The 24,963-nt window shown below is 42.3% G+C and overlaps 1 protein-coding gene across 1 annotated transcript in view; it reads right to left on the bottom strand.

The window, feature by feature from the left end:
- The window catches only part of raly (RALY heterogeneous nuclear ribonucleoprotein), a 118,895-nt gene that overhangs the window by 24,449 nt on the left and 69,483 nt on the right, over positions 1–24,963 (bottom strand). Inside the window, exons 2-4 of the mRNA XM_041959770.1 lie at positions 17,895–18,209; positions 9,600–9,672; positions 7,581–7,628 (exon numbers count right to left, since the gene is read on the bottom strand). Of these exons, the coding sequence (XP_041815704.1) occupies positions 7,581–7,628; positions 9,600–9,672; positions 17,895–18,150 (377 nt within the window). The 5' untranslated portion in view covers positions 18,151–18,209. The remainder of the gene's footprint in view (positions 1–7,580; positions 7,629–9,599; positions 9,673–17,894; positions 18,210–24,963) is intronic.

Raw genomic sequence — 24,963 nt, 5'->3', positions numbered from 1 at the left:
ATTTAGACACTAGTTTGACAATTGTAACAATTGTCGACAACTGCACCATTCTCAGAGTTTGACAGCCATAAATCCTGGCGTTACGTTTGATCCTACCCTCTCTCCTTTGATCAGCACATTAAAGACACCACAAAGATTCCCTCTTACCACTTAAGCAACATAGACTGTAATGTTCTGCAGTGTGGTCTGCCACATAGCAGTATGAAGTCTTCAGATGGTTCAAAATGTTCCAGCTGGACTCAATTAAAACTAGAAAATTTGACCATATTACACCAATTTTAGCTTCACTTCACTGGCTCCATCCATGTCAGATCAGACTTTCAAGGTGTTTCTAATGGCTAATGAAATTGTAAATGGTTTTGCCCCTTCATATCTGTCTGATCTCATGATACAACTCTGATTCTAAAGAAGTTGGAATGATGTATGAAACATAAATATTAACAGAATATAGAAGTGACATCCTTTATCCAATATGTGTTCACAAAGTGGTGAACCTCCCTCCATCCTCGCTGTGAACCACTGAGCCTTTCCAGGATGATTCATACCCAATCATGATACCATCACCTGTCACCAATCAACCTGTTTACCTGTGGAATGATTCAAACTTGCTTTAAACGTGTTGCTGCATCAGATTCAGAAAAATCAGATATTTACAAAAATCAGTGAAGCTGATGAGCTCAAAGTTAAATATACTGTCTTTGTGTATATGTCAAAAAGCACGTGATCACAGTCTATTTTATTCATGTTTTACACAGCGTCAAAAAGTTTTTGCAATCTGGGTTGCATCCTATCCTCCACACTCTCAGAATACAGGCTCCTGTCCCTCCCCAGAGTCAGAATGAAGTCAGCTGCCTGCAGGGCCTTTTCCTGTCGCACCCCTTTAATCTGGAATAATCTCCCTTTTCATATTAGACAGTCTGACTCTCTGAATCTGAGACAAAAACTCATCTTTTCACTTTCAGTTCGGGCTCATCGTTCAACACCTCAGACCTTGTCCCTTTTACCATTATCCTTATGGCGGGTCGGTCTCAGTATCAACAAATCTCTTAACTTTAGTTTTTATGGTCCATTTTTGTCCTGCTGAGGAGAAATCAGCAAACTTCTGATGAAAACTTCATTTCTCTAACTTCGGTTGTTTTTCTGTCAAGATGTGTGCGTCTCTCTGTCTCTTCTCTCTTTGTCTCTGACGAGTTTTCTCCTCCTCCTCCCTTTTCACTAAAGCTCCTCTCTGCTGGACCATCAGCTGTCCTGGAACCTCTCTCTCACGGCTGTCAGTGCCTCATCCAGACCAGTTTGGATCTGGATCATCATCCCTCAGGAGATTCAGCCTCTCCTCTTCTCTCCATACTTTGTATGCTATCATGTCTCTCTCTCTCTCCTGTCTGTGTGAATGCTGTGCTGTCTCTTCCTGTGTGGTCTGTCCTCCTTCCAGGTCTCCATGCTTGAGGAGGTCATGTGGCTCCGGTTCTATCTATCTGGCTATAGCTTCGTGTTGGTCTAAGGACAGAGGGTGTGCATATATGTATGAGAGTGATGCTATTACAAGATATGCACACCTGCTTGTTACCTGTTATGTTCAGCAACAAAGAAACTTGTTCGGTCTGAATTGACTTAAAGGACGCTGATTATTTCAAAGAAAAATAAACTGACAATAACTCTTCATCTTGACAATATAATCCAAATCCGATCAGAGTCTGGCTTCCTCAATATGTGGGCCTCTGCTTCGTATGACTAAACATGACATGTTTAGTCATACACAGTTAATAAAAGGCTTATGCTCTAATAAAAAAAATGCATTCATTCCTTGTAGAAAACATGTCATGAGTTGGGAATTTAACTCAGTTCATGAAAGTTAATGACAGTTTGGGAGACTTGAGCTGAATATGAAGATTTAATTCAACCATTCCTGCACCGCTGACCTCCCTTTGGCATGCGGTCCACTGCAGCCTGTGGTTTAACCTTTTGGGACAAGCAGTAACTTTTTTTGTTGCTTTGGGTCTGTTTCTGACAACCAGCCCAAATCTCCCAGCCTCCCAGAGCTTAATCAGATTCAAGATGAGCTCAAGTTGTTACCTATAGCCATAAAACTGTCAAGTAATGGGTCTGATAGCCCTGTGCTTTCCTCCTCTATCACAGCATGCATCTCCACGGAGATAAAAAGATTTATATTCACCATTTAGACAAAACTGTTCCGCTGCGTAGGGTCTTTAATGCCCAGATTTACTGAATAGATCACACTTTAGGAGTTTAAACTGGGATTTTGGCTCAGATGATATAAGGTCAGACTGGTTTGATGTGCAGAATAAAAAAAAAAAAAGAAGGAATATACATAAAGAAGGTTCACATAAGATCAAGGGAAAGAAGGAAAATAACAAAAACAAAGGGAAGAACTAAGGAAGGAAAGGAGGAAAAAATGCTACCTTTTGCTTTCAAGGATATATATATATATATAAATATATATGTATATATTTTACATTTATCCGCTGGCAATCGGAGGGAAGGAGGGAGTGAGACTGACAGATCACAGTGACGGCTGTAAATCAACGCTGACCCAGCTGGTCAGCATGTTTCAACATCTGTTCAGACAGATGTTTTTCCACGAGAGCTCAGCAGGATTTCTCTGACTCTGGTATAGGGGCAGATTTGGGGGAATTGATAGTGAGAGGCTAGGGAAAAGTTGCTTGTGGCCAGAAAATCGCTGCGTTGGATCGTGTAATATTTTGCTTCCTTCGCAGGGTGGCTGGACTGACCCAGAGTGATGGGATGAGGAGCTTGCACATCTGGAGGGGGCCCTGAGTAGCACAGCGGCTCCATCATATCGATAAGAGCCAGTTAAGGTGGTTCTGACATGGGATAGTCGGAAAATTAATGGATGGATTGAGCACAGACATGACTGAGCCCACCTTTAATTTGAGGGTGTTTCATATGTTTCTATATCAGACGGACAGCTGGACAGTGTGGGAACTGGCCTCATCACCCAACACCAGTGCTCAACCTTATGATCTTGCAGCTGAATAGGAGTAAATCCCTGCAGCCAGGTTCCACAATCTTGTGTAAAGCCTTACAATATGTATGTGAACACCCTTGAGTACCCTGAAAGCTGAAAGTCAACATTATATAGCTTCTGTTTTATTCCAAATCCATAGAGTACAAAGCCAAAGCATTGAAAAATGTATCACTGTTGCACTGCATGATTACGCTCTCATGGCTCTCATGTTAATGAACAGATCACTGAGCCGATTTAGACACAATAAATATGTTGCGCAAAGGCCCAAACTCTGCTCTGCCTGCTTTGACTCTCAATGTGATTCTTCGGATTTAGACCTCTAAATATGCTTCCTAATAACTTGGTTTGATATTTCTGCATCCATTTCACATAATGAGAGAAGCGTCGACTATGACAGCTGCTCGATTGTGTGCTAATTTACTCCCGAACTGATGACTCATGTGTGAGGGCTCTTTCAAATGTAAATCAAACAGTCCGGATCAAAGACAAGGTTTAGAGGTCCACGTATGAGTCACATTCACAAAGGTCTTTGATGTGCTGAGGTCTGGGGACAGAAATAAATTCACAGTCATGTTTCTGGAATCAGCTTGAAGTGATGGTAAATGATCTCGCTGGAGGTTCCAATTAAACTTGAGACAAAGGCTGCATTATGAGAAGAAAAAGTTGCTTAGGAGCACTGCAAGTGAATTTCATAGGGAATCAGCTCATTATACGTTATTGATATTTCATGTAGGACATTTTCGGCTCATAGTGGTGCTACAGGAAGTGCTAGAGGGTCAGGATTCATCCTCTGGGGACCATGAACATTGAGAATAAATGAATGGAAATCAGGATTTCTTCTGTTTTTTGGTCACAGGTGTCTGAGATACAGAGCTGGTTCTGTGGTCTCCACACCATGCACTTTAACATTTTGCTTTAAACTCTTAAACATAACACACTGTAAGTTGCTTTGAACAGAACTATATTTGGTGTGTGCTGTAAATCAGCTAGTAGCATTTTTACTTCGCAGTTCTCAGTTTTAAGGAAGACTGTGGCTCCTCCTGCAGTTTCTCTGATGCTTTTTTCCAAAAGATTTTAAAAGTTTTCCTCATCCTGATCAGCAGTCGAGGACAAAAATGGTGTTATTAGCCATATAAATGTTAAAGCCCCGTGGTACAATGTTGTGAGTTTGGACCAGATTGTTGATGGAGTGACTGATGGAATAAGATCACTACACGTCAGGTCCCAGCACCAGCAGTGAAATCAAGCCTTTGGTTTGTGTGGGATGAAGAGCATTACTATCCTGCACAGCAGCACTCTGGTTTCTGCAAGTCGCATCAAAATGTAAATAATCTAATCTTTTAACTGGTTATTCCTCATCCACTCGGATGTTTTCTGCCAGACCCATGAGCCACATCTCATGCATAACAACGACATATATCGCATTCTCCTCTGCAGTGACATCGGTGCTCACAGCTTCTGTCTGTGAACGCCAGAATGCCACATGATACTCGTTGTGAAGGTCACAGCATTTGGGGTTCAAAGCTGACCTTTGGCAGCAGGAACTGGAGGGAAATCAGAGCAGCGCGGTTTGGTTTGTGAGAGCAGAGTCACAGCAGCCGCTGAAAATAATGGCCGCATGCGCAATGTCACACGGCAGGGTACTCCGATGTGATGTCCGAGCAGTGACAGAAAGAGATGGCGGTGGTTAAAGGATGAGCCACGTGGTCAACAACACCCATGAGAATGGAGCTCTCTGGCTGCTTGTTCTGTATGTGCACAGTCAAAGAAGCTGGGATGATGACACGTAATTGAAAGAATTAGCAGAGACATCTGCTCCTCCTCTTCCACGGAGGTGGAGAAACCTTGATTACCCTCCTGCATTCGGCTGTTTTATTTCAAGACAGACAAAGTTTAATGGGTTTTGACAGGAGCCAAAAGAGGCGTTGGGGGAGCTGCTTTTCTCCCACGAGCACAACCGACTTGTGTGTAACACGAAACCTCTGCACCACAGAAGCTTCAAAACCTCTGCATATAATGGCACCGAATACCCCTGGATTGTTTTATTCTTTTCTTTCTCGGGGTAAATGCAAAGATCTCTTCCTTAGATCGGAGACAGACACTTTGACATCTGGGATCTTCTGGATGCAACGTCGCTGATTCATCTCAGCTGGGCATCTTTCGTCCGTCTTTTCAAACACACACACACCAAAGAAAAAGGTTCTCCCATTGGTGCACATGCATTTTTATACGTTACCAAAGTAAAGATTCGGTTTCAAAGCCCGAACTCTCGCGGCAATCAGTTGAGACGTACCGTACATGACGGGGTCTAAGGATTTGCTTCAAGCGCGAGGAATGCCAAGACTACAGATGCAGCTTTTTCTTCTTACCGCACAACACTGATAGCTTTGATGATGACTTTCACCTGGTCTTGTCAGAGCAGTAATAGTTACCACACTGTGACATGACTGCAAAGGTCAATGTAAATGGATTGAATTTTACCAGATGTTCCACAGATTGGATTGAGAGGCGAGGCGGGTGTGGGGGACCCCAAAAAAAAAAAATCCCCAGAAGGACGGTAATCCCCTGGTTGAAAGTTTTCATCTCTGGTCTTGCAAATCTTATTATCATTATGATGAAAGACATTGTTAAACCTCTGTTGTGTTACCATCAAATGTGATCAGCTGTCAAGTGTTGCTGTCATAAACATGTTCTGTTACTACCTGACTCAATCCAACACAGATCAACCATGCTTATACAGGTTTGCCATTTATTAGACAGAACATCTGCTTTGCTTCCAATAGAGATGTTCACAGCTCCGCTCGGGTCCTATAACTGAGACCTGACCAGGGTCATGTCTGCGCCAACATGGCCGACTGACGGTCTCTTCATCGTCAGAACGTATTTTTTGAGGCACACAGAAAGTGTGAGCTGTGCTGCTGGTCTCTCCAGCCTCAGGTGTTTGATGGTTTGTGGAGCAGCATGCTGCTGCCAGTGTTGGTCTGTATCTGGGTCCGTTCAGGTCAACTCTGCTCTGGATCGTTTCAATTCTGGAACAGGTCTGACTGTCTTCTTTCTTTGAAAATTTAATCCTGCACATTGACTTTGAGTTGTTTTGGATGTGGTCCAGAAGACCGCTAGTTTCCAGTTAAATCTGGATGAAACTATTTTTTTTTTTGGTTAAAGGCCAGATTTGAGAAGAACAACAGCAACTCTTCAAGCAAATAGATATGAGAAGATTCAAGTGCCAAAGCCCTCTAGCTATTAGTAACGTCCTGTAGATGTAGATGTAGAATTATGATGGAAGCAAAGTTCCCTGACCTTTACCAGACGCTCATTATTGTAAATTTGTTTGTTATTGTAATTTCAACCCAAATCATGATGTTTCTGAAACGTTCAGAGTACTTCTTCTAACCAAAACCATGATCTTTCCCTAAACCTAACCAAGTCCTAAACCAGGCCAAACCACCACAAATCAGATTTATTTATGAGTCACAGACAAACGATGTCATCCTGCTCATAGTGGCATCAGATCAGAAAACGCTGTGTGTTATTCTAAGTAGTATGGGGACTTCATTAAATCAAAGACGTGTTCTGTGTGCACTACATATCTTTCAGGTAGGCTTCTAAAAACAAAAACCAAGAACTTCCAGTCGTGTTTTTACCTGCTTTAGAACATGTCAGCTGAGCATGAGCGTTTCACCTGACCACCAGCGCCACACCTTTCCCAAAACAACCTCCCATCTGTTGTTGTGATCTTCTGCCTCTTGCAGCTGGAGTGACCAGTCAATGCTTCTGTTTCTTTTTTTTAAATCATCAATAATTCAGAAAAAACATAGCCGACCTAAATGCACTCCCCATGCTGCTCTCACTCATCCCCACATCCACAAGTGTGAAGACTTTGTTCTTCAAATCGCTGAGTTCAGTGACGTCAAATCACCTGCACACACGCTGCTGGTTTATACACAAATATCTTTGTTAGATATAAATTAATACATTAACAAATTAACCCCCTGATATTTACTTATTGAATTGTATTAATATGATGTGTTTTATTGTCTTGAGATACTTTGTTTTAACAGTACAAACAATCCTCAAGCGTTTTTGGCACAAAACGTAGCTGTCTGTGTTTTTGGGAACGTTGACTTGTCGACTGCTTGTTCATCTCCACACAGACCAAGTTCATCTGTCCAACAATCCATTTTCAGCCTTTTTATTAAAGTGTTCAAGATAAAAGTGTGTGGAGCTGACGTGCACTCTGCCACCCGAGCAGGATTATAACAGGGTCCAGATTGGTTTTCTGCAACCAGTTGTTTTGTCTGTTTGTTTCCATGTTCACAGTCTGCACACTGTACAGCAAACCCCACATTCGCTTCATTGTCACAGCTTGATAGAGACATGTTTAACTCACAGAGGACCTCTGAACAACATTCTGCCTCAGGACTCCGAGAGGCTAACATGATTAACCTTCTGCTGATAGCCTGAAACACCAGAGCAGGTCCAGAGTCCATGTGTTGAAACCTGACTACAGCCCTGCTGACTCCACAAGTGAGGAGAAAGCTGAAGGAACCTTCAGCAGCATCCTTCCTCTTACCTGTCATAGAAGTCCTCTCTGTAGTAGTCGTAGTCAAACTCGTAGCCACTGGGGAAAAGCAGAATAGACCATAGAGTCAATGATACGGTGCTTTTTATAACACAAGAATGAAACCACATTTGCAAGAACACATGGGAACCAAAAGCTTTTTGCAGTTTTCCTGCAGTTTATAGTTGCATATACAAATGAAAAAATACGAATGCATAAAAAGGCAATAATTACAAACTGTGTGGGAGAGACAAAGAAACCACAACATATTTCATTTCATCCCAAGAGACAGGAAGAAAGAAAGAAAAATGACAAAGAGCAAAGAATATGGCAACAGAAACTGAATGCTTGACAATGCTGTGCAGTGCGTTTAACGTTCACTGACATTTTTTTAAATTGCTCTTAGCATGCATGAACTTTTAGCACACATGTCCTGGATTGACAAGTGCAAACAGGAGTGGAGTCAGAGGTTTTTCAGCAGAAAAATAAAAACCTTGTACTGTTAACTGTGTAGAAATAAATACTGCCCCATACTGAAACCAGCATTAATCATATTTTTGATGTTAAAAAAAAAAAAAAATGAATGCAGCTCTGCAGTTTTTACGCCACTTTCAGCTCATAGTTTTGTTTTTACGGCCTCTAACTTGAGTTGCAATTGTTTTGCAACTCAACTAGCTGGTGAGGAAAGTGGAACACAAAGCTGCTAAAGAGCCTGACATTTTTTTTTAGGAGACCAAAACAAGTTAAATGGGAGTGAAAATTCGCCTTTCATTCGTTAGGGGGACGCACTCACGATGCCGAAGGGATGATGTGTTGCTCTGTGTCTGCTGGATGTTTAAATATGCGACTGTCTGCTAACATGTTAGTCATACAAACCGGTGATTTGTGATGGTTGTCAGCTGACTTTTATGTTTTTGCGCAGCTTTAATGCTCAGAGATGAAAGCAGCTTTGAAATATTCGCGACTGTTTTGAGACTTTGTCAAAATGAAATGTGTTTCACATTTACAGTTTCTAATATTTTGTGTTATTTTGTACACTCTGTCCACCGCTTGATGAAGAAGAGTTTGAGCAATAAATCTTATTCAGTCCCAAAACTGATGCTCTTAAACTTTTTAACAATAGCTGTCATAGAGTAGATATTTCAACATCACATTTCCCTCTGACAGTTATGAAAAGCCTCTGAAACAGTATTCAAACAATCACAGGACACATAAAGTCTCTACTGAAGCTGCAGCTGTGAGTTACTAATATTCTTCTCGTTTAGCAGCTCCTTGAGGTGTGACTCATCACGACTTTTCAAGAGAATAAGAAGGATTCATTCATTAAAATAAATGATGAAACTGTCAAAGGTGAAAAGCGCACCTGACAGACAGTGTCGTGTATTGTTTGGGAAAGAAAATTCAGCCTCTTCCAACAATAGAAACTTCAAGTCCGAAGCCTGAGGTCCTCTGATAGAGCTGTTGGCTCCTCAGAGGTCATAGCTGAAACCGAGGATGACTCCAATCCTCTTACAAGACTTGTATTGTTTGACTTTTTAAACTATTTTACCTGTTATTATGTGATCCGTTATTTCTGTGTTACTTTAATCCATTATTTTATCTTTTATCGTTTATTTGTTATTTTATTCGTTGACTGAGGTTTTATATTTGATGGTTTTCATCCTTCTTCTCCTTCTTGTAGTTTTTAAGATGCTACATAAATAGTTATTATTGTTATAATTAATATGATTATTATTATTAAATGGTAGACAGCATTTACCAGATGAGAGCTGAGATGTTAAAAATAGAAGCCTGACTTCCTCAGTGTCTCGTCGTTAATACACCTACAGGTCTCAGCCTCCTCCTTCTCCTTCAGTGTGTTGTTATCCAGTGTAGCTGGGTTTAAAGACTAAAGCCATCTTTAATTAAAATGGTCTAAATCTCAGTCCCACATGAGCGTCTGTATTTGTTTTTGTGGCCACATATTTGTGGGTGGAATATTCTCCTGTTGGCCTTCTGATATAGATCCTGGCCTTGCAAACAGTCGTGTACCTGTAGAGAGAAGCCGCCGATCGCTTCAGGCCTTTGGGTCTGTTTGGCCTCGGTTCTCCTGCCATGTTGATATCTGAAAAAAAGCAGAAGAAAAAGGAGGAGCATTTTATTTTGGACTTTTTAAAAAGTTATTATGAAGAGAACTGACTGAACCCTACCCACTTGGTTAACCAGACAATTAAAGAGATAAGTTTGTAAAGCCTCTGCAGACCTGAATACAGTCTGATCCCAGCTTTAGTTCAATATCTGAACGAGACAATAGATCCAGAGAAAAACTACAGGGTGAGACATCAGAGAAGGAAACAGGGACCTACTCCTGGAGGTGGATGGTGTATTTCCTTATAACCTCCACTAGAGTGAGCTGTTGAGCCATTTTACAACATTTTCTCAGCCTGCTCTGTCTGTCCACATCCTGCTGTCAGTACAGTCAGCTGTTCAGCTCAGTCATTCAGTCAATCAGCTGGCCTGTCAGCTTAACATGTATTAAAATCACAAGGAAGTAAGAAATCTGATTTCCAGCAGTACTGTTTGTGGCTTTCCTCCCTTATTTGGGATGATGGGGGAAAAAAACCCAATCCTTTAGTTAAATGCAGGAGGAAAACCACATTAAAAGTAAATTTCCTGCATTACTCACAGCGTGTGTTGGTAATTGAAAAAGTGGATGAACTCCTAGTTTATGTTATTGCTAAAACATGTTACAAAACAATGAAAGATTTGAGAAGAATCCCAGATTAAACATGCTCATGTCTTAGTTATTGTGCAGCTTAAATGGTTTAAAACATGAGAAGAAAAAAGAGGATAAAAATCTAATCTTAATAACAGCAGTTTAGGGTTAATGAGGAAAATGCATTTTCAAGATCAGGACTATACAACTGTTTTGATGTTTTTTCAGTCAGGATTTCAACCACACCACCGCACCGTGACATCCACAAACAGTGGCAGCATCAGTCATGCTGCATTCAACATGGTCAGCCACAACATACTGCTGCACAGAAGGGAAAATTTGTGGGACTGGGCTCTAAACTGGTTTGAATCCTGTTTGAAGGACAGGAATCACATATCTGAGCATACAAAAACGACATGTGGAGTCCCCCAATGCTCCATTCTCGGGCCTCTTCTGTTCAACGTGAAAACGTTCCCACCAGCACAGATTGTGAACAACATGTCTTGTCAAAATTATGCAGATGACACACAGGTTTATATGATGATATCACCAAGAGACTATGGGCCCATACAAGCACTGAGTAAGTCCATCAAACAACAAGATTCAAGTGAAATGACCCAAAGAAGAATAACTACAAGTCAGCGTAGAGTGCAGTCATGGACTCAGACCTAAATTTACATCTACATCAAAATAATTACAAAATCAGACAACAGCCACATTCAGACTGTACCAAGAATGAAAAGACATGTACAGGTCTCTCTAAAAAGCCGATCAGACACTCCAAGATTGGATGCCGTTACTCCATTTCTCAGTTCTTTGGACTGGCCTCTCAAAGAATTAACTTTAAAATACTACTGTTAGTTCATAAAGCACTGAACAGTTCAGGGCTATGACACATTTCTGATCTGCTGCTCTATTATGAACCATCCAGACCCCTCGGATCAGCTCGGCCTGTGTGAAGTCTGATGTTAGGTTTAAATAGCTTTTTTTAAAATGCACCATTAATTACACACTACTAAAATAAATAAATAAGAATTTCATTCCCCTGTGGGATGTGTAAACTAGCAACAGGCTCAACAATAACAGCTGTATAAAGCTTGTTTTCAGCTGAAAAAACTGAGATCTGCCCTTATGAATCAACAAAACTGGCAGACGCACATTACACCTACTTTTTTGATTACTCCTATTCAACCCTTTTAGGATTCGTTTGTATTTTGCACATGTGGGTGGAAAGTTAATAGCTGCTCTGTGCTAACACAAGGAAACATAGATGCACCTATGATTCAGCCATCAATCTATCCAGTTTCTAAACACCTCATCCCGTTGAGGGTCTCTTGAGTCTATCCAAGCATTCATTGGATGAGAGGAGAAGAACACCACGTCAGCTCAACCGTCTACCTCAGGGCGAGTCAGAGTTTCCAGTTCACCCGACCGGCATGACTATGGACTCTGGGTGGAGACCAGAGCACCTGCAAGAGACCTGCTGGGGAGGGAGTTCAAACCCCAAAGAGAAATGGCCGAGTCAGCTGGTAGAGTTTCTAATAGAAAACTGAAGTAAAAGTATCAGTCGAAGCAGTTTGAGCGGCATCAGTAAAGAGAGACGTCTCTGATTCTTACAGTATTAAGCAGAGCAGAGCATGAAATTCTTAACGTTTCAACACATGAAGGAAAATAAATTAAAATGTCAAATAAAATCTAACAATTTTATCCACTTATCTGTTCCTACAGTATGTACTGTGCTGTATATACACACTATATGGCCAAAAGTCAGTGGACACCTCTACTAACTATTGAGTTCAGGTGTTTCAGCAACACTTATTGCTAACAGGTGCATAAAATCCAGCACATAGCCCTGAAATCTCTATAGACAAACATTAAGAACATAAAATGGTTCATAAAGAGCTCACTGATCTTAAACATGCCACAAGTTAGTTCATGAAAATGTCTGCCCTATAGATCTACCCCGGGCAACTGTAAGTGGAAGCACAGAGGAGCTACAACAGCTCAGACCTGAAGTGGTAGACCATGCAAACTCAGAGAAGGTAAAATTATCTGCTGCATCACTCACTTCAGAGCTACTGGAAGCAGCACACACAGCATAGTGCCAACTGTGAAGTTTGGTGGAGGAGGGGTGAGGGTCTGGGGCTGTTCTTCAGGGTTTGGCCCCCTTAGATCCAGTCGGACGGATCTGAATGCTGCAGGATGCCAGTAAGCACTTCCACCTTAGTGGCAACAGTTTGTGGAAGACCCTCTGTTGTTCCAGCATGACTGTCCCCATGTGCACAAAGTGAGGTCCACGTTTAGACGAGGAACTCGACCAGCCTGCACAGAGCCCTGACCTCAACCCCCCCGAACACCTCTGGAAGGAATTACAACGCTAATGGTGAGCCAGGCCTTCTCGTCCAACATCAGCGCCAGACCTCACAAATGCTCTTTTGGCTGAATGGACACAAATTCCCTCAGACACGCTCCAGAATCATGTGGAAAGCCTTCACAGGAGAGCGGCGGCTGGTGTAGCCATAAAGGGGGGTCCAAACCCATATAAATGCTGATGGTTTTAGAATGGGGCGTCCACAAAGCTGCTATAGGCGTGATGGTCAGGTGCCCACTGACTTTTGGTCATATATGTACCTCATTCTGCAGACAGTGTGACAGGTAAGCTGACAGGGCAGCATCACTTGAACATTAAACTCAATAAAATGTGCACAACTGCACACTGCATAGCTACAACTCTGAGATACAGGTGGTTCTATAATTGCTGTCATACTAAGCTATGCCTTCAGTGGTAACTTTGAAATTTCAGTTCAGTACCTTCAGATAGAATGCTTTTATCTACTTAAATCATTTCATTTGTGACGTATTATTAAAGCTACTTAATGAAGCACTTTAACAGCAAATAAAAACATAAAGTGACAAATTACATCTAATTCAGGGTCAAAGGAACTCTGCAGTTTTGACATTAAAACATAAAGCAGGGTGATTGACCTCAGGCCTCAGTGCTGGAAGATGAAGGGAAGCAGAGAAAGGAGTGAGGATAATAAAAGGATGGATGGGCGGATGAGGATGGAAAGTGAGTTTTCAGCAGCCAGAGGCTGAAGATTCAAGCCTGTTAACTTCACCGTGAAGGGCAATGTCTGTGTGTGTGTGTGTGTGTGTGTGTGTGTGTGTGTGTGTGTGTGTGTGTAAGAGTGCCTGTGTGTGTGTGTGTGTGCTTGAGCCAGTGATCCAGAACTCTGACCGCAGCCAGGTGTGGAAATGGCAGAAGTCCAGTTGTTTGCAAGCACGCACACACACACACACACACACACACACACACAATTTTATCCAACCAAAACCGTGATTGACCCTCCCCTTTATGACCTAGGGAAAAAACAGTGCAAACACACACACACACACACACACACACACACACACAGTTGGGTTTCCATCACTTTCGGGGACATTTCATAGACTTACATTCATTTCCTGAAGACTTACCAGAACCACAACCACAACTTGCCTAGTGCCAGCTTTCACCCTGTGTAAACAGATTTATGTCTCCACTACATGAGTAATGCATGTCCATGCACACACACACACACACACACACACACACAGACAGTCCACCTGCTGCTCCATTTGCCTCAGTGACTTCACTTTGTCTCCTGTAAGGGCTTGTTATTCATAGAAGTCCCTGAACGCAGCACACACACACACACACACACACAAACAATATTGATTCTTCCAAAGTCTCTCTGAGCAGCAAATTACTTCAGTCTGTCCAGAAACGCTTCACCCTCGCGTGCTGATCAGGAAATGGGAAGCTGTCAGCTCTGGTTAGCAGTTTGTGAATCAATCGTTCCCCCAGCTGCTGTCAGCATTTCAGAGCTCACAGGTTTGATATCTTTTTGTTTCCACATCGCAGAAATCTGAGTTTCTATATGATACTTTAACTGTTCATGTGATGAGAACTAACATGTTGGCATTATTCTGTGGTTTAGTGTCGCTGATTCAGATTTACTGGTGGTCGATCCAACCTGCAGTTAAACAGGCAGTTGAATACATTGATTGGATATCATGTATTGTTTGTGCCTCAGGTAGATACAGGTAACCAGGCCAACTGACTGATGAAAGACCCTCCCCTTTTCTGTCAGCGCTCCAATGACAACTGAGCAAGATCTCAGGTGAGTGTTGATAACCTGTACATCAGCACGATGAAGATTACGGACCTGTTGCTCCCCTAAAGGTATCTTTTTTTGCACTACATTTTTATTTGTCTATCAATCACTATAGAGTGTATATATATTTTTTTAGGTTTTGGTTGCAGAGGGTTTATTCCATCATGGTCAGGTTACATAAGAGTTATTACAGCAGAATGGTCATGCTTAGTGGTCCACTTGCGTTGGTGGAGTGAATCCATGCAGATATTTCCACCTTTCACCAGAGACTGAGCTACCAATTCAGCTAACTGCTAGCATGCTGGCTAACTTGGGTATCTAGCTAAGCAAACTGTCATCAGCTAACTAGCACCGTCAGTTCTCCAGGCAGTAACTGTCGCATCGTATCTCCAACACCAAACATCGAGCCAAACACCTGTTGCATGAGGACATGTCAGTTAATTTCCGGGCAGAAACCAGTGGCAGGAACTTACTGCTCAAAACACTCGGGAGGAAAAGAGTTTTAACGGTTGACCACTGTAATTAAACACTTAATTGCCACAACGAATGGCTGCCTGGTTGTTTTGTTGCCTTACATTGATTTTGATGTGTTATTAATGACTCTGAACTAGCCTGACATCCTCTGACAGGAAGCCGCTGGCTGATGAAATTTAAAACTAGGATGGAGTTTTTGGCTGCAGTGATTGGACTTTCAATAATCATCTAGTTTTATGCCCGATCAATCATTTGGTTTTACTGTACATCTTAGATTTTTATGACAGTTCTGCTGCTCTTATTCCATTTGTTGCATCTAAGTATTTTCCTTTTTATCATTTCTTTTATGTGAAGCAGTTTGCTGGTAATGCTTTGCTATAAAAACAATCTTCATTATCACATTACTTTTATTTTACTGGATGTTTTGCTTGCCAACTCGAACGGCAAGGTAGTAATTATGTGTTAAAAAGGGTTAAATGTGTCTCAAACCAAACTGTAAATCATCCCAGTAAAGCAGGCGCCATTGGAGAGCTGGATGGAGATGAACAGATGGAGAGACATGTAAAGAAAGAAGAGTTAGGTAGTGGAACAGAGGAAGAGGACAGATTTTATATGATCGCCATAGCAACACACACACACACACACACACACACACACACACACACACACACACACACACAGGGGCTGCAGTGGGGCAGTGAGCATCACTTAGTGGCCCCTTAGCTGTCACAGCTTTATCCCACATCACCCCACACACGCAAATCTGTTAACACAGTCACATTGTGGGGACTTGCCTTCCTTATGGGGACAAAACAAAGTCCCTATAATGTCAATCATTACATTTTAGGGTGAAGACTTGAGTTAAGGTTAGTGTAAAGGGTTTGGGTTATGCAAGTAGTTGTTATGGTCATGGTTAGGGTTTGTCAGAATGTCAGAATGTAATGGAAACACGACTCTGTGTGTGTGTGTGTGTGTGCATGTGTGCATGAATGTGTGGGTGTTGGCAAGTGTGTCGTGCGATAGCAACACTCCAAGATACATACTTTGATACACGTGAACACAGATACACACACACACTTTCAGTTAGACTCATTCATAAATTTTCTCTTTTTTACACACACACACACACACACACACACACACACACAGTTGTGTTTCCATTACATCCTTGCATTCATCTCCTGGAGACTGACTCTAACCGTAACCACTACTTGTCTAACCCTAAACATAATCCTGAGCCAAGTCTTCACCCTAGAATTTAATGGCTTACATTATGGGGACTTGTATTTTGTCCCCATTAAGTCCCCACAATAAGACTTTAAATAGATTTATGTCCCCACGAAGTGAGTACTTCAAGCCCACACACACACACACACACACACACACACACACACACACACACACACACACACACACACACACACACACACACACTGCACTGAGAGATGCTCTTACAGTTGTTGTGCTCACAGCTCTGCAGTGACTGAACACAAACCAGTTGAGTTCTTCGCAGCAGCTCGCTGACAGCTCGTCTCCGACTTCTCCGCCGGGGGAACGGACAGACGGAGGAAAACACTCGAGCGGCTTAAAGGCACACTGCGCTCGACTCTGATTTCCCCTCTGATACGTTATTGCACAGAGGAACACAGACGGAGAGTGGCAGAGAGACGGCACATGTAAACACTCAGGAACTAAACGGATGTAATGGTGCTCGGGGGTCATCCTAAGGTTCCTGAGGTTCGTGTGGTCTCAACACGCTGATCAATCATCAGTCTCTTTGCCGTGAGTCCCACAAATGTTGCTCATCTTGCAGGAAGTACTCACAGGGCTGTACTCTATTCAGCTTTGATATCAGGCGCCTCCATTTGTGTCTTATGTGTTTAGCCTGTTATTTTGAGATACTGGTCAAGTGGCCACGCGTAGTATGAGAGAGACCAGGCCTAAACCAAAACCCCCCTGTGAAATAAACTCATTTTCCAGTGTGCCTACTGATTTGGCATCGAGTTGAAAATGTTTTCCGATGAAAGAGAGAGCCGGAGATATTCTGAGGCTTTCATGTTGCGCTCTGATTTCCAGCCGGAGGGGACAGTCCTGACAGCTCCGAGTGTGACAAAAAGGTTAAGAGAGGCCTGGTTTTCTGCAGCCTGCAGGGTCGGTTTCCCCAGATCTCAGACAAGCAAGCTTTAAGAGTCTGCTTCCTCAAAAAACAGTCACCAAGGGGAGTGCTGAAATTATTTTTAACAGAAAACTTAGCAAGTTATTGACAAGTGACTAATTCAGTCTTTAAGCTCAAACATTTGCTGGTTCCAGTTTCTCAAAATAGTCAAACAAAACAATTCAATAAATCACCTGGGTTCTGGGAACTTGTGGCTTCTGTTTACCAATTTGATCAACTAATTGATTAATTAACCAACAAGTTCAAAGGCTATTTTGCCACCAGTTACACTCCCATTCAGAACTTGGCATCTTTGTGAGGGCGCTGAGGTATCAGAGTTCATGAGTTTTGGCACAGACCTACATAAAAAAAAAAAAAAACTGGAGCCAAGGTAACCGACTCTTCAAAAACATTTTTTTTTAAATCAGATTCTAGTTGTTTAGTGATTTATTGTCCCTGAGCATGATGTGTGCAGTCTACATGTTGAAGTATCCTTGGGTGAGATATTGAACCCCAAATTGCTCCAGATGCTGTGTTATTGGTGTGAGTGTGAGTGTGTGTGAATGGTTTCTGCTAATCACATGCCAATGTGTGTGTGTGTGTGTGTGTGTGTGTGTGTGTGTGTGTGTGTGTGTGTGTGTGTGTTTAAAAGCGCTTTGAGTGGTCATTAAGACAAGAAAAATGTCCATTTACTGTTTAAAACAGAACATGCGCTCCTGTCCCTGTTGAAATTACAACCTCATTAATTCCATTTGAAGGTAAGATAACAAAACCTTCGGCTTGCAGGTAAATCCTTCCCCAACAGTTATCTACCGAAACCACTTCGGCCTTCAGGTTTAACTCACCCAGCGTCTGTCCGGCCAACACCCTGCCGTTCTCCCCGATCACGGCCCCCCTGGCGTGCCTCTCGCTGGCGTACTGGACGAAAGCGTAGCCCTTGTGCACGGAACACCCCAGCACGCGGCCATACTTGGAGAAGATGCTCTCCACGTCTGACTTCTTCACCACCGCTGTGTTCAGGTTGCCAATAAACACCCGGGAGTTGATGGACTTCGGGTCTGTCTTGTTGGTCACATTACTGGTCTGGACCTTCAGCGACATGCTGGAGAGACGGGCGGATGAAGCGTCTGACGAATGGATGGATGCAGAGAGATGAGGATCTGAAGAGAATAAAAGAGAACAGACAACTGGCGTGAGTCACTAAAGACAGATAACGGAGGACAGCTGAGACATTTGAGATTTGTGCTCATGGCTGAACGAAAATCATCAATCTGCACTGAGCACGCAAGTCGTCATTCATTTTCCACACAGGCGTCAGCGAGTAGATACAAGAAGAGGTGAGAAATAAGTAACGATGCCACAGCTCATGCAGACTTCTTCCTGAAATAAGTACAATAACATTCTTGGTGGGTTTGGATGTTTTCACTCAGTTCAGAGGGTCTTTTATGTGCAACAAGGTGTGTTACATGCTTCTTAATGTGTTTAAACCATAATGTGATTATATCATTAACTAAATCCATAATACTATAAAAGTAAAGGTGATTCTTGTGCATGCATCATCAGCACCACATGGACCAGTGGGGGAATCAGCATCGCGTTTATTCGAGGGTCTCGCAGCAGGTCAAGCTGCACTCTACTGCAGGTTGGACATGATGTTTATTCTTTGAATTCATGCTAATCTGCTCTCCCAGAATCTGTGACTGCTCTGCTCTGCTTTCACACCACAAATGAACCACAGTCAGCGTGCAAACATGGAGCTCTCAAGCAAAGAGAGCCACAGATTTCTACGGCACGTGAAGGCACCACATTTGACATTGCACATGATGACTATGACTAAAAGATTTGCGAATGAAGAGGAAACAATCGATTCTTCGACTATGTGATAAACAGCACTGAAGGGACAGAGTTTTAAAGCATATTTACAATAATAACAGAAGCGTTATCTTCACCTTTTCATCACTCAGTGAAACACGGAGTTTCCCTCCAAACAGGGACGATTCACAGAGCAGTCATTAAACAAAACCCACGACGCTCCGATTTTCTGTCGACTCGTTACCAACGGAAGTTCTTCAATTGAAAGGGAAAGAGCAGCTCCAGACAAATCAAAGTCTCTTTGCATTAAAGAAAGAGAAATAAAAGAACAACAACAAGCAACAAGTTCGCTCTGATCAGGCGAACCACGCCACCGCTGCTCGATCGCATGAGGCGAGCTCAGTCGATCACAGGGCAGGATTTGAAAACCAAATGTGGTTTTTATCCCCATCCTCGCTGTGCGCCGATTCCATCCATCCACATAACTAATGAACACAAGCTGAGACGACAAGAGAAGGACAAGACGGAGGAGAGGAGACGAGGGGAAGAGGGATGAGGAGCGCTGGAAGGAAGCGAAAACAAAGGAAGGAAGGAAACAGGGCGTTGAATTAAACTCAACTTTTAAATGAATGAACGCGATGAATTAATTTATGGTAACAAAAGTTATTTTACTCATTAAATGACTTTTACACCCTGAAGTTGTAATCTGAGACTCATTAACACTCACAGGGTGAATAAATATTAAATGACGTTAGCCCACATCATTGATTCCCAACCTTCTGCCTTGTGATCGCGTAAAATGAAGCGAAGTCGACTCGCGATCCTTCAGGTTGTGACGTTAATGTCGACTTGAGCCGTTGATCAAAGCTGACTTTTCCATCTGAGATTGATTGATTTCGGCAATTTTTCGAGGCCCGAAGAGGTGAAAGTGTGCATTTATTTTTTTGTCACTCTAACAATAAATTCATGCCTGGAAAACTAGAAACTCCCACAGAGCCAGCAGCAGCAAATGACTCATTTGGGTCTGGTAGGTGTCAGTCTATGACAAGTTACATTAGCTCATGAAAGCACCATAAACATGAAATTTAACAGGCTGTGCTGAAATATATATATGATTTTTTTTTAGGAATGGCACAAATACATTAAAGTTTTTGAACAATATGATTTTCATACACATGTGTGGCTTAATCAGCATTGCAGGAATGATTAAAAAAACCCTCATGAATGTAAGAATCAATCATCTCACAACCTCTCAGATTTCTCTTGGGACCCCTTAATGGGCACCGACCCCCAGGTTGGGAACCACTGTCCCACATGACAATCATAAGGAGTGCTAATACTGAGAGAGATGACGAATAAAAAGCTTTTTTTTTATCCCATGCTGCAAAATGCGAACACGTCTGATCATAGGCTAAGCTAACAGTAATGCTAACAACAGCCTGCCACCTGCCACACGGTGCACGTTCAGCGGGTGAAGCAGAGCAGCAGATCTGACCTCCGTGCTGCAGAACAAAGCCGAGAGCGGGAGGTGAACTCAGGCGAGGAGCCCAACACCCAGATGAAGACCTCAGCGCCTCTCAGGCTCATGTTTTCACAGGCTGCTGAAAAGCTCCGGGGGATTACAGCGTGCCTCGCTCGAACCGTGTTTCATCCCTGCTTAATTTCCACTCGGCACTCAGATATAAACTTGGCATTTACAGAAAGCTGAGGGAGTCATGTAAAGGAGAGGATGACTCATCTGAACTGATGGTAGTACAGTAGTGGGAGTGAAGTCTGACAGATGAGTCAACAGAGAGGAGATGAGACGAGAGGAGAACAAGTTGTGATCGGTTGTTCAACAACAATGTCACGAAGCAGACAGACGACAGATCTGAGCATTAGAGACGTGGCTGCTGGAAGAGGTTTCGCTTCGTGCTCCTCAGAAAGGCTAGTTTCCATTTGTTGGAGGGTGAAGACAGCAACGTGCCTCCCAGAGCTGCAGACCTGAGATTCAGACTCAAGTCAGGCTCAGTTCACCAGAACGAGGACCTGAAAGTGGACTTGGACCTGACTGCTCTGAGACTTGGCTTACTTGAGATGTTTCATTTGCTTTCTGGCACAATAATAAATAAATTCAGGTAAAAGTGAGAAAAAACTTGATGCAAAAATAACTATTTACAGCTTTGAAAGGAAAACAGTCAAATTATCAGCATTAAGCACCTTTGGGCTTGACTTAATTAAAGACTTTTGACCAAACTCTGACGTATAAAACATGTTCTGCCAGACTGGAGACTGACTCGGCTGTATCGTGTTTCTTTGCCTGCCTTGGCTGTTGCACTGACGCATATATTTGCATGTGACTGTCAATCAGTAAAACAGTGCGAAACCTCTGGCAGGACTCACCCACACGAGCGTGCACGTGCATCCTCGTGCACATGCTCTACGTGAACTAAACCCACTCATGGAAAAACATCTCTGTAGCACTGCAAGAGGTCAAACACTCGACGGGGAACCTCAAACCAAACAGGGAGGAACACGTCTTTGTAAAGCCACAAGTAATTGCTTTAGTAGAGTCCGAGGAAATGATTATAACTCTGGAAAATTAACTTTGAAGCTGAGAAGAACCCTGCGCCAGCAGTTTCAAAAGCAGTTTTAGGAGGAACACTAGGTTTGATTTTATTCTGTTTTAAGCCTCGGTTTCATTAAATCACTGGAGAATCACTGTTCCGAACAATTTCTCTGTCTCTTCTTGGTGAGCAAATCTGAAACTGACATAAAATTGAACTCAAACAAAAGCACTTACGTAACTACTGTAAAACTTCCCGGCACATCACACACACACACACACACACGCACGCGCACGCACACACACACTGCTGAAGAGCAGAAACTCTGCAGAAACTACAATCAAAGCAAGAAAAGAAAATCAAACGTTGTGTGCAGCTTGAAAGCATCAATAATTTTCTGATATCAAGATGTCACGATATACAGTGAAGTGATTCATGCAGGTAGAAATCTACAAAACAAGCCACACACACACACACACACACACACACACACACACACACACACACACACACACAGCCCAGGTTACAGCTCAGTCGGCAGAATGAAATGTACATTTCATGTGTATCATATCAACGTTTCTACAACAGGTGTCAAAGTGACGTAGTTCAGATTGGAACATGCATATAGGAGGAGTTGGTGGTGGTGGTGTGACGGCACAGCAACGCCACTGAGACCACTGCAAGCCGAGTATTTTAAGACAGAACGTGGTCTCTTCCTGATCCTGATCAAGGGGTTTTTGTGCCTGAACTTTAATAATGTGAATAAATGTGAAGTTTCAGCACATCAGCTGCTCAAGTTCAGTTTATTGTTTGTTTGTTTTTTAGAAACACATTTTCCAGTCTGGCACTCTGACCTTCAACAGCTCTCACTAACCCTCCGTCTGCTTGTTGTCCCACAAGCACATGATTGTCCCTCTCTCTCTGTCTCTCTATCTCTCTCCCTCTCCCTCTCCCTCTCTCTGTCTCTCTCTGGATCTGGATCTTCCTCCTCCAGGTCCAGTCTCTCTTCTTGTCTCTCTCTGTCTCTGTCTCTCTCTCTCTCTCTGTCTCTCTCTGTCTGTCTCTCTGGAACAGAATAGTGTTGATCCAGCAAATCCAGTGTGTGTGTGTGTGTGTGTGTGTGTGTCTGTGTCTCACAGGTGACACACACACACACACACAGGTTTGTGAGTGAGAGAGTGAGTAAAGGTTTGCATTAATGTTTCCAGTTTCTGTGTGAGTGCATGCAGTAAACCAGCATTTACTAAGAGAAGGAAAAGGCTTACGAAGTGTGTGTGTGCGTGTGTGTGTGTGTGTAGTAAGTAAGGATTTGTCTGCATCCAACATAGATATGTATCTGTGTGTGTTTGCAAACACTGCATATACTGTAAGTAATAGTCCATAATATCTATACATGCTCCTTCCACACACGCACGCACGCACACACACTCTGACAGAAACAAACAGATGAATTAATAATGCAACATGTGAAATCTAAGTTAGATGAAATATCTTAAATCATGGAATATGTGCTTGTTCTTTTCATAGTTTAAAAGTATTTGAGGGTTGACAGTTCTGCTTTATATGCAGGCCTCTTCATCAGCATACAGCACAGCATGAAACGAGTCTCAGCTTCACACCCAGATGAACGTTACATGTTGTCATTTTAAAGCAAAATGCACAATTTTCCACAGAAAACCGTCTCCGGTGGAAACAGGAACACTTCCTGAGACGAGATACCAAAACGTGAAAACATCTCATGCTGTATAAGCAAATTAGCTTTAAAAGCTTCCTCCTGTAGTGTTTCATGGATTCACGATAAATGCATACAGGCTTCCATGAAGTAAACTGAAAGCTGGTCTTGAACCATTTGGAGCACGTGAGTGGTTCTGGTCTCTTTTGAAAGGCAGCGGTCAGACGTTTTATTCCAACACTCATATTCACTCTACGTTCTTCTGCATTGAGTAATAGAAGTCTGAGCACGCTGAAGTAGAAGGTATTGACTTCCGCCTGAACATTTTCTTGCAAATAGATGCCTGGAGCCTGAAACCAACATATGACCTGCAGGTACGTGCTTAGGAAGGATTAGCACATCCGCTGGATAATTTTAAATTATAAAACACTAGATTATCATAATGCTTTTATGAAATATTTTACTGGATTGGATCATCTGGAGTTTTGCCAGTGTATCAAGACTGTTTGTGCCGGAGTGTTTTCAATCATTGGATTACTATGAGGAGAGTTGCCTCAGTTTAAGAAATGGTTGCTGTTGATTGCACCAGCTGAGGTGATTGTATATTATATCACTGAATCACATGAATCCTTCCAACTTTCCTTCTTTCCTAAGATTTCTGGCATTAGCTGTCAGGAAGGCTGGGACTTAAGGGGAACTGAACCCAAATGCAGACACACAAGGGGGCGCTAGGCTCAATTAATAAATTTATTAAACTCAAGGAAACAAGACAACCAAACTCAGAGGGCTAATGGCTAACGACACACAAGGGTAACAGAATTCAAACAACGACACAACACAGGGAAAGACAACACATCACTATAAAGACACATGAAAGCAAGGGACGAGACTATGAATAACTAACAATGAATACAATAAAGAACACAAAACGCTCCCGAAGGAGGAAACACAAAGGGCTATGAAAAATGGAACTGACTACTGAAAGAACTAGATAAGAAAAACTCACAACTCAAATTACCTTCCTAGAAAACAGAAACAAGAATCTAAATAACAAAAATAAACAGAAAATCACTCTTTATCGAGGAGAACAAATCGGCAAGGCTATGAACTAAGAAAAGAAAACAGAGACTAAGACTCAGACCTGAACAGAAACACGGACATGAACAAAGGTAACGCCACAAGAACACAACTCGGACATGACAAAGGGCTCACAATGACAAACACTCACTTACTGGCTAGGACTAGGACAAGGAATCAAGGGCAACAGGGATACATGGACTTGGCTATGAAAACACAGACAACGACCCGACCAAGACAAAGGGGAAGACACGGACTTAAATACACTAGGGAGGAACACTAATGAGACACAGGTGGAAACAATCTGACAATCACACGGGAGGGAAAACACAGGAAGTAAAGCAACCCAAAGACACATGACATGAACCTTCAAAATAAAACAGGAAGTAACCAAAACCAGGCAAAGACAAGACACAATGGGAAGCTTAACAAAATACAAACAAGACATGGCAAGGATAGAGACTGATACAAAACATGGCATGACTGAGACAAAAGTAACTAAATGAGGCAATGGCAAGAATCAACAAGAGAAACTAAACAAAACCGCCGTGCATGGCACGGGTCATGACATTAGCACAAACTTAAAGGCAGCAGCTGAGTAGATAAGATAAGAAATCATCCTGCACTCTGTTCCACTATGGAGTTTAAAGTGCGCCATCAGAAATAATTAGGAATTAGGAAGGTATATTTAGATAATTACTGAGTTTTTTTTATTATAATCAATAAAAATGAATAATCAAAAGCTTTTAAATTCTGTTAGAATATTCTATTCTAACTTAAATAATCAGTATAAGAAGGATTTTAGTG

This window comes from Chelmon rostratus, chromosome 2 (genome assembly GCF_017976325.1).
Source record: "Chelmon rostratus isolate fCheRos1 chromosome 2, fCheRos1.pri, whole genome shotgun sequence".
Classification (NCBI taxonomy): Eukaryota; Metazoa; Chordata; class Actinopteri; order Chaetodontiformes; family Chaetodontidae; genus Chelmon; species Chelmon rostratus.
This window is presented reverse-complemented; position numbering and strand designations above follow the sequence as displayed.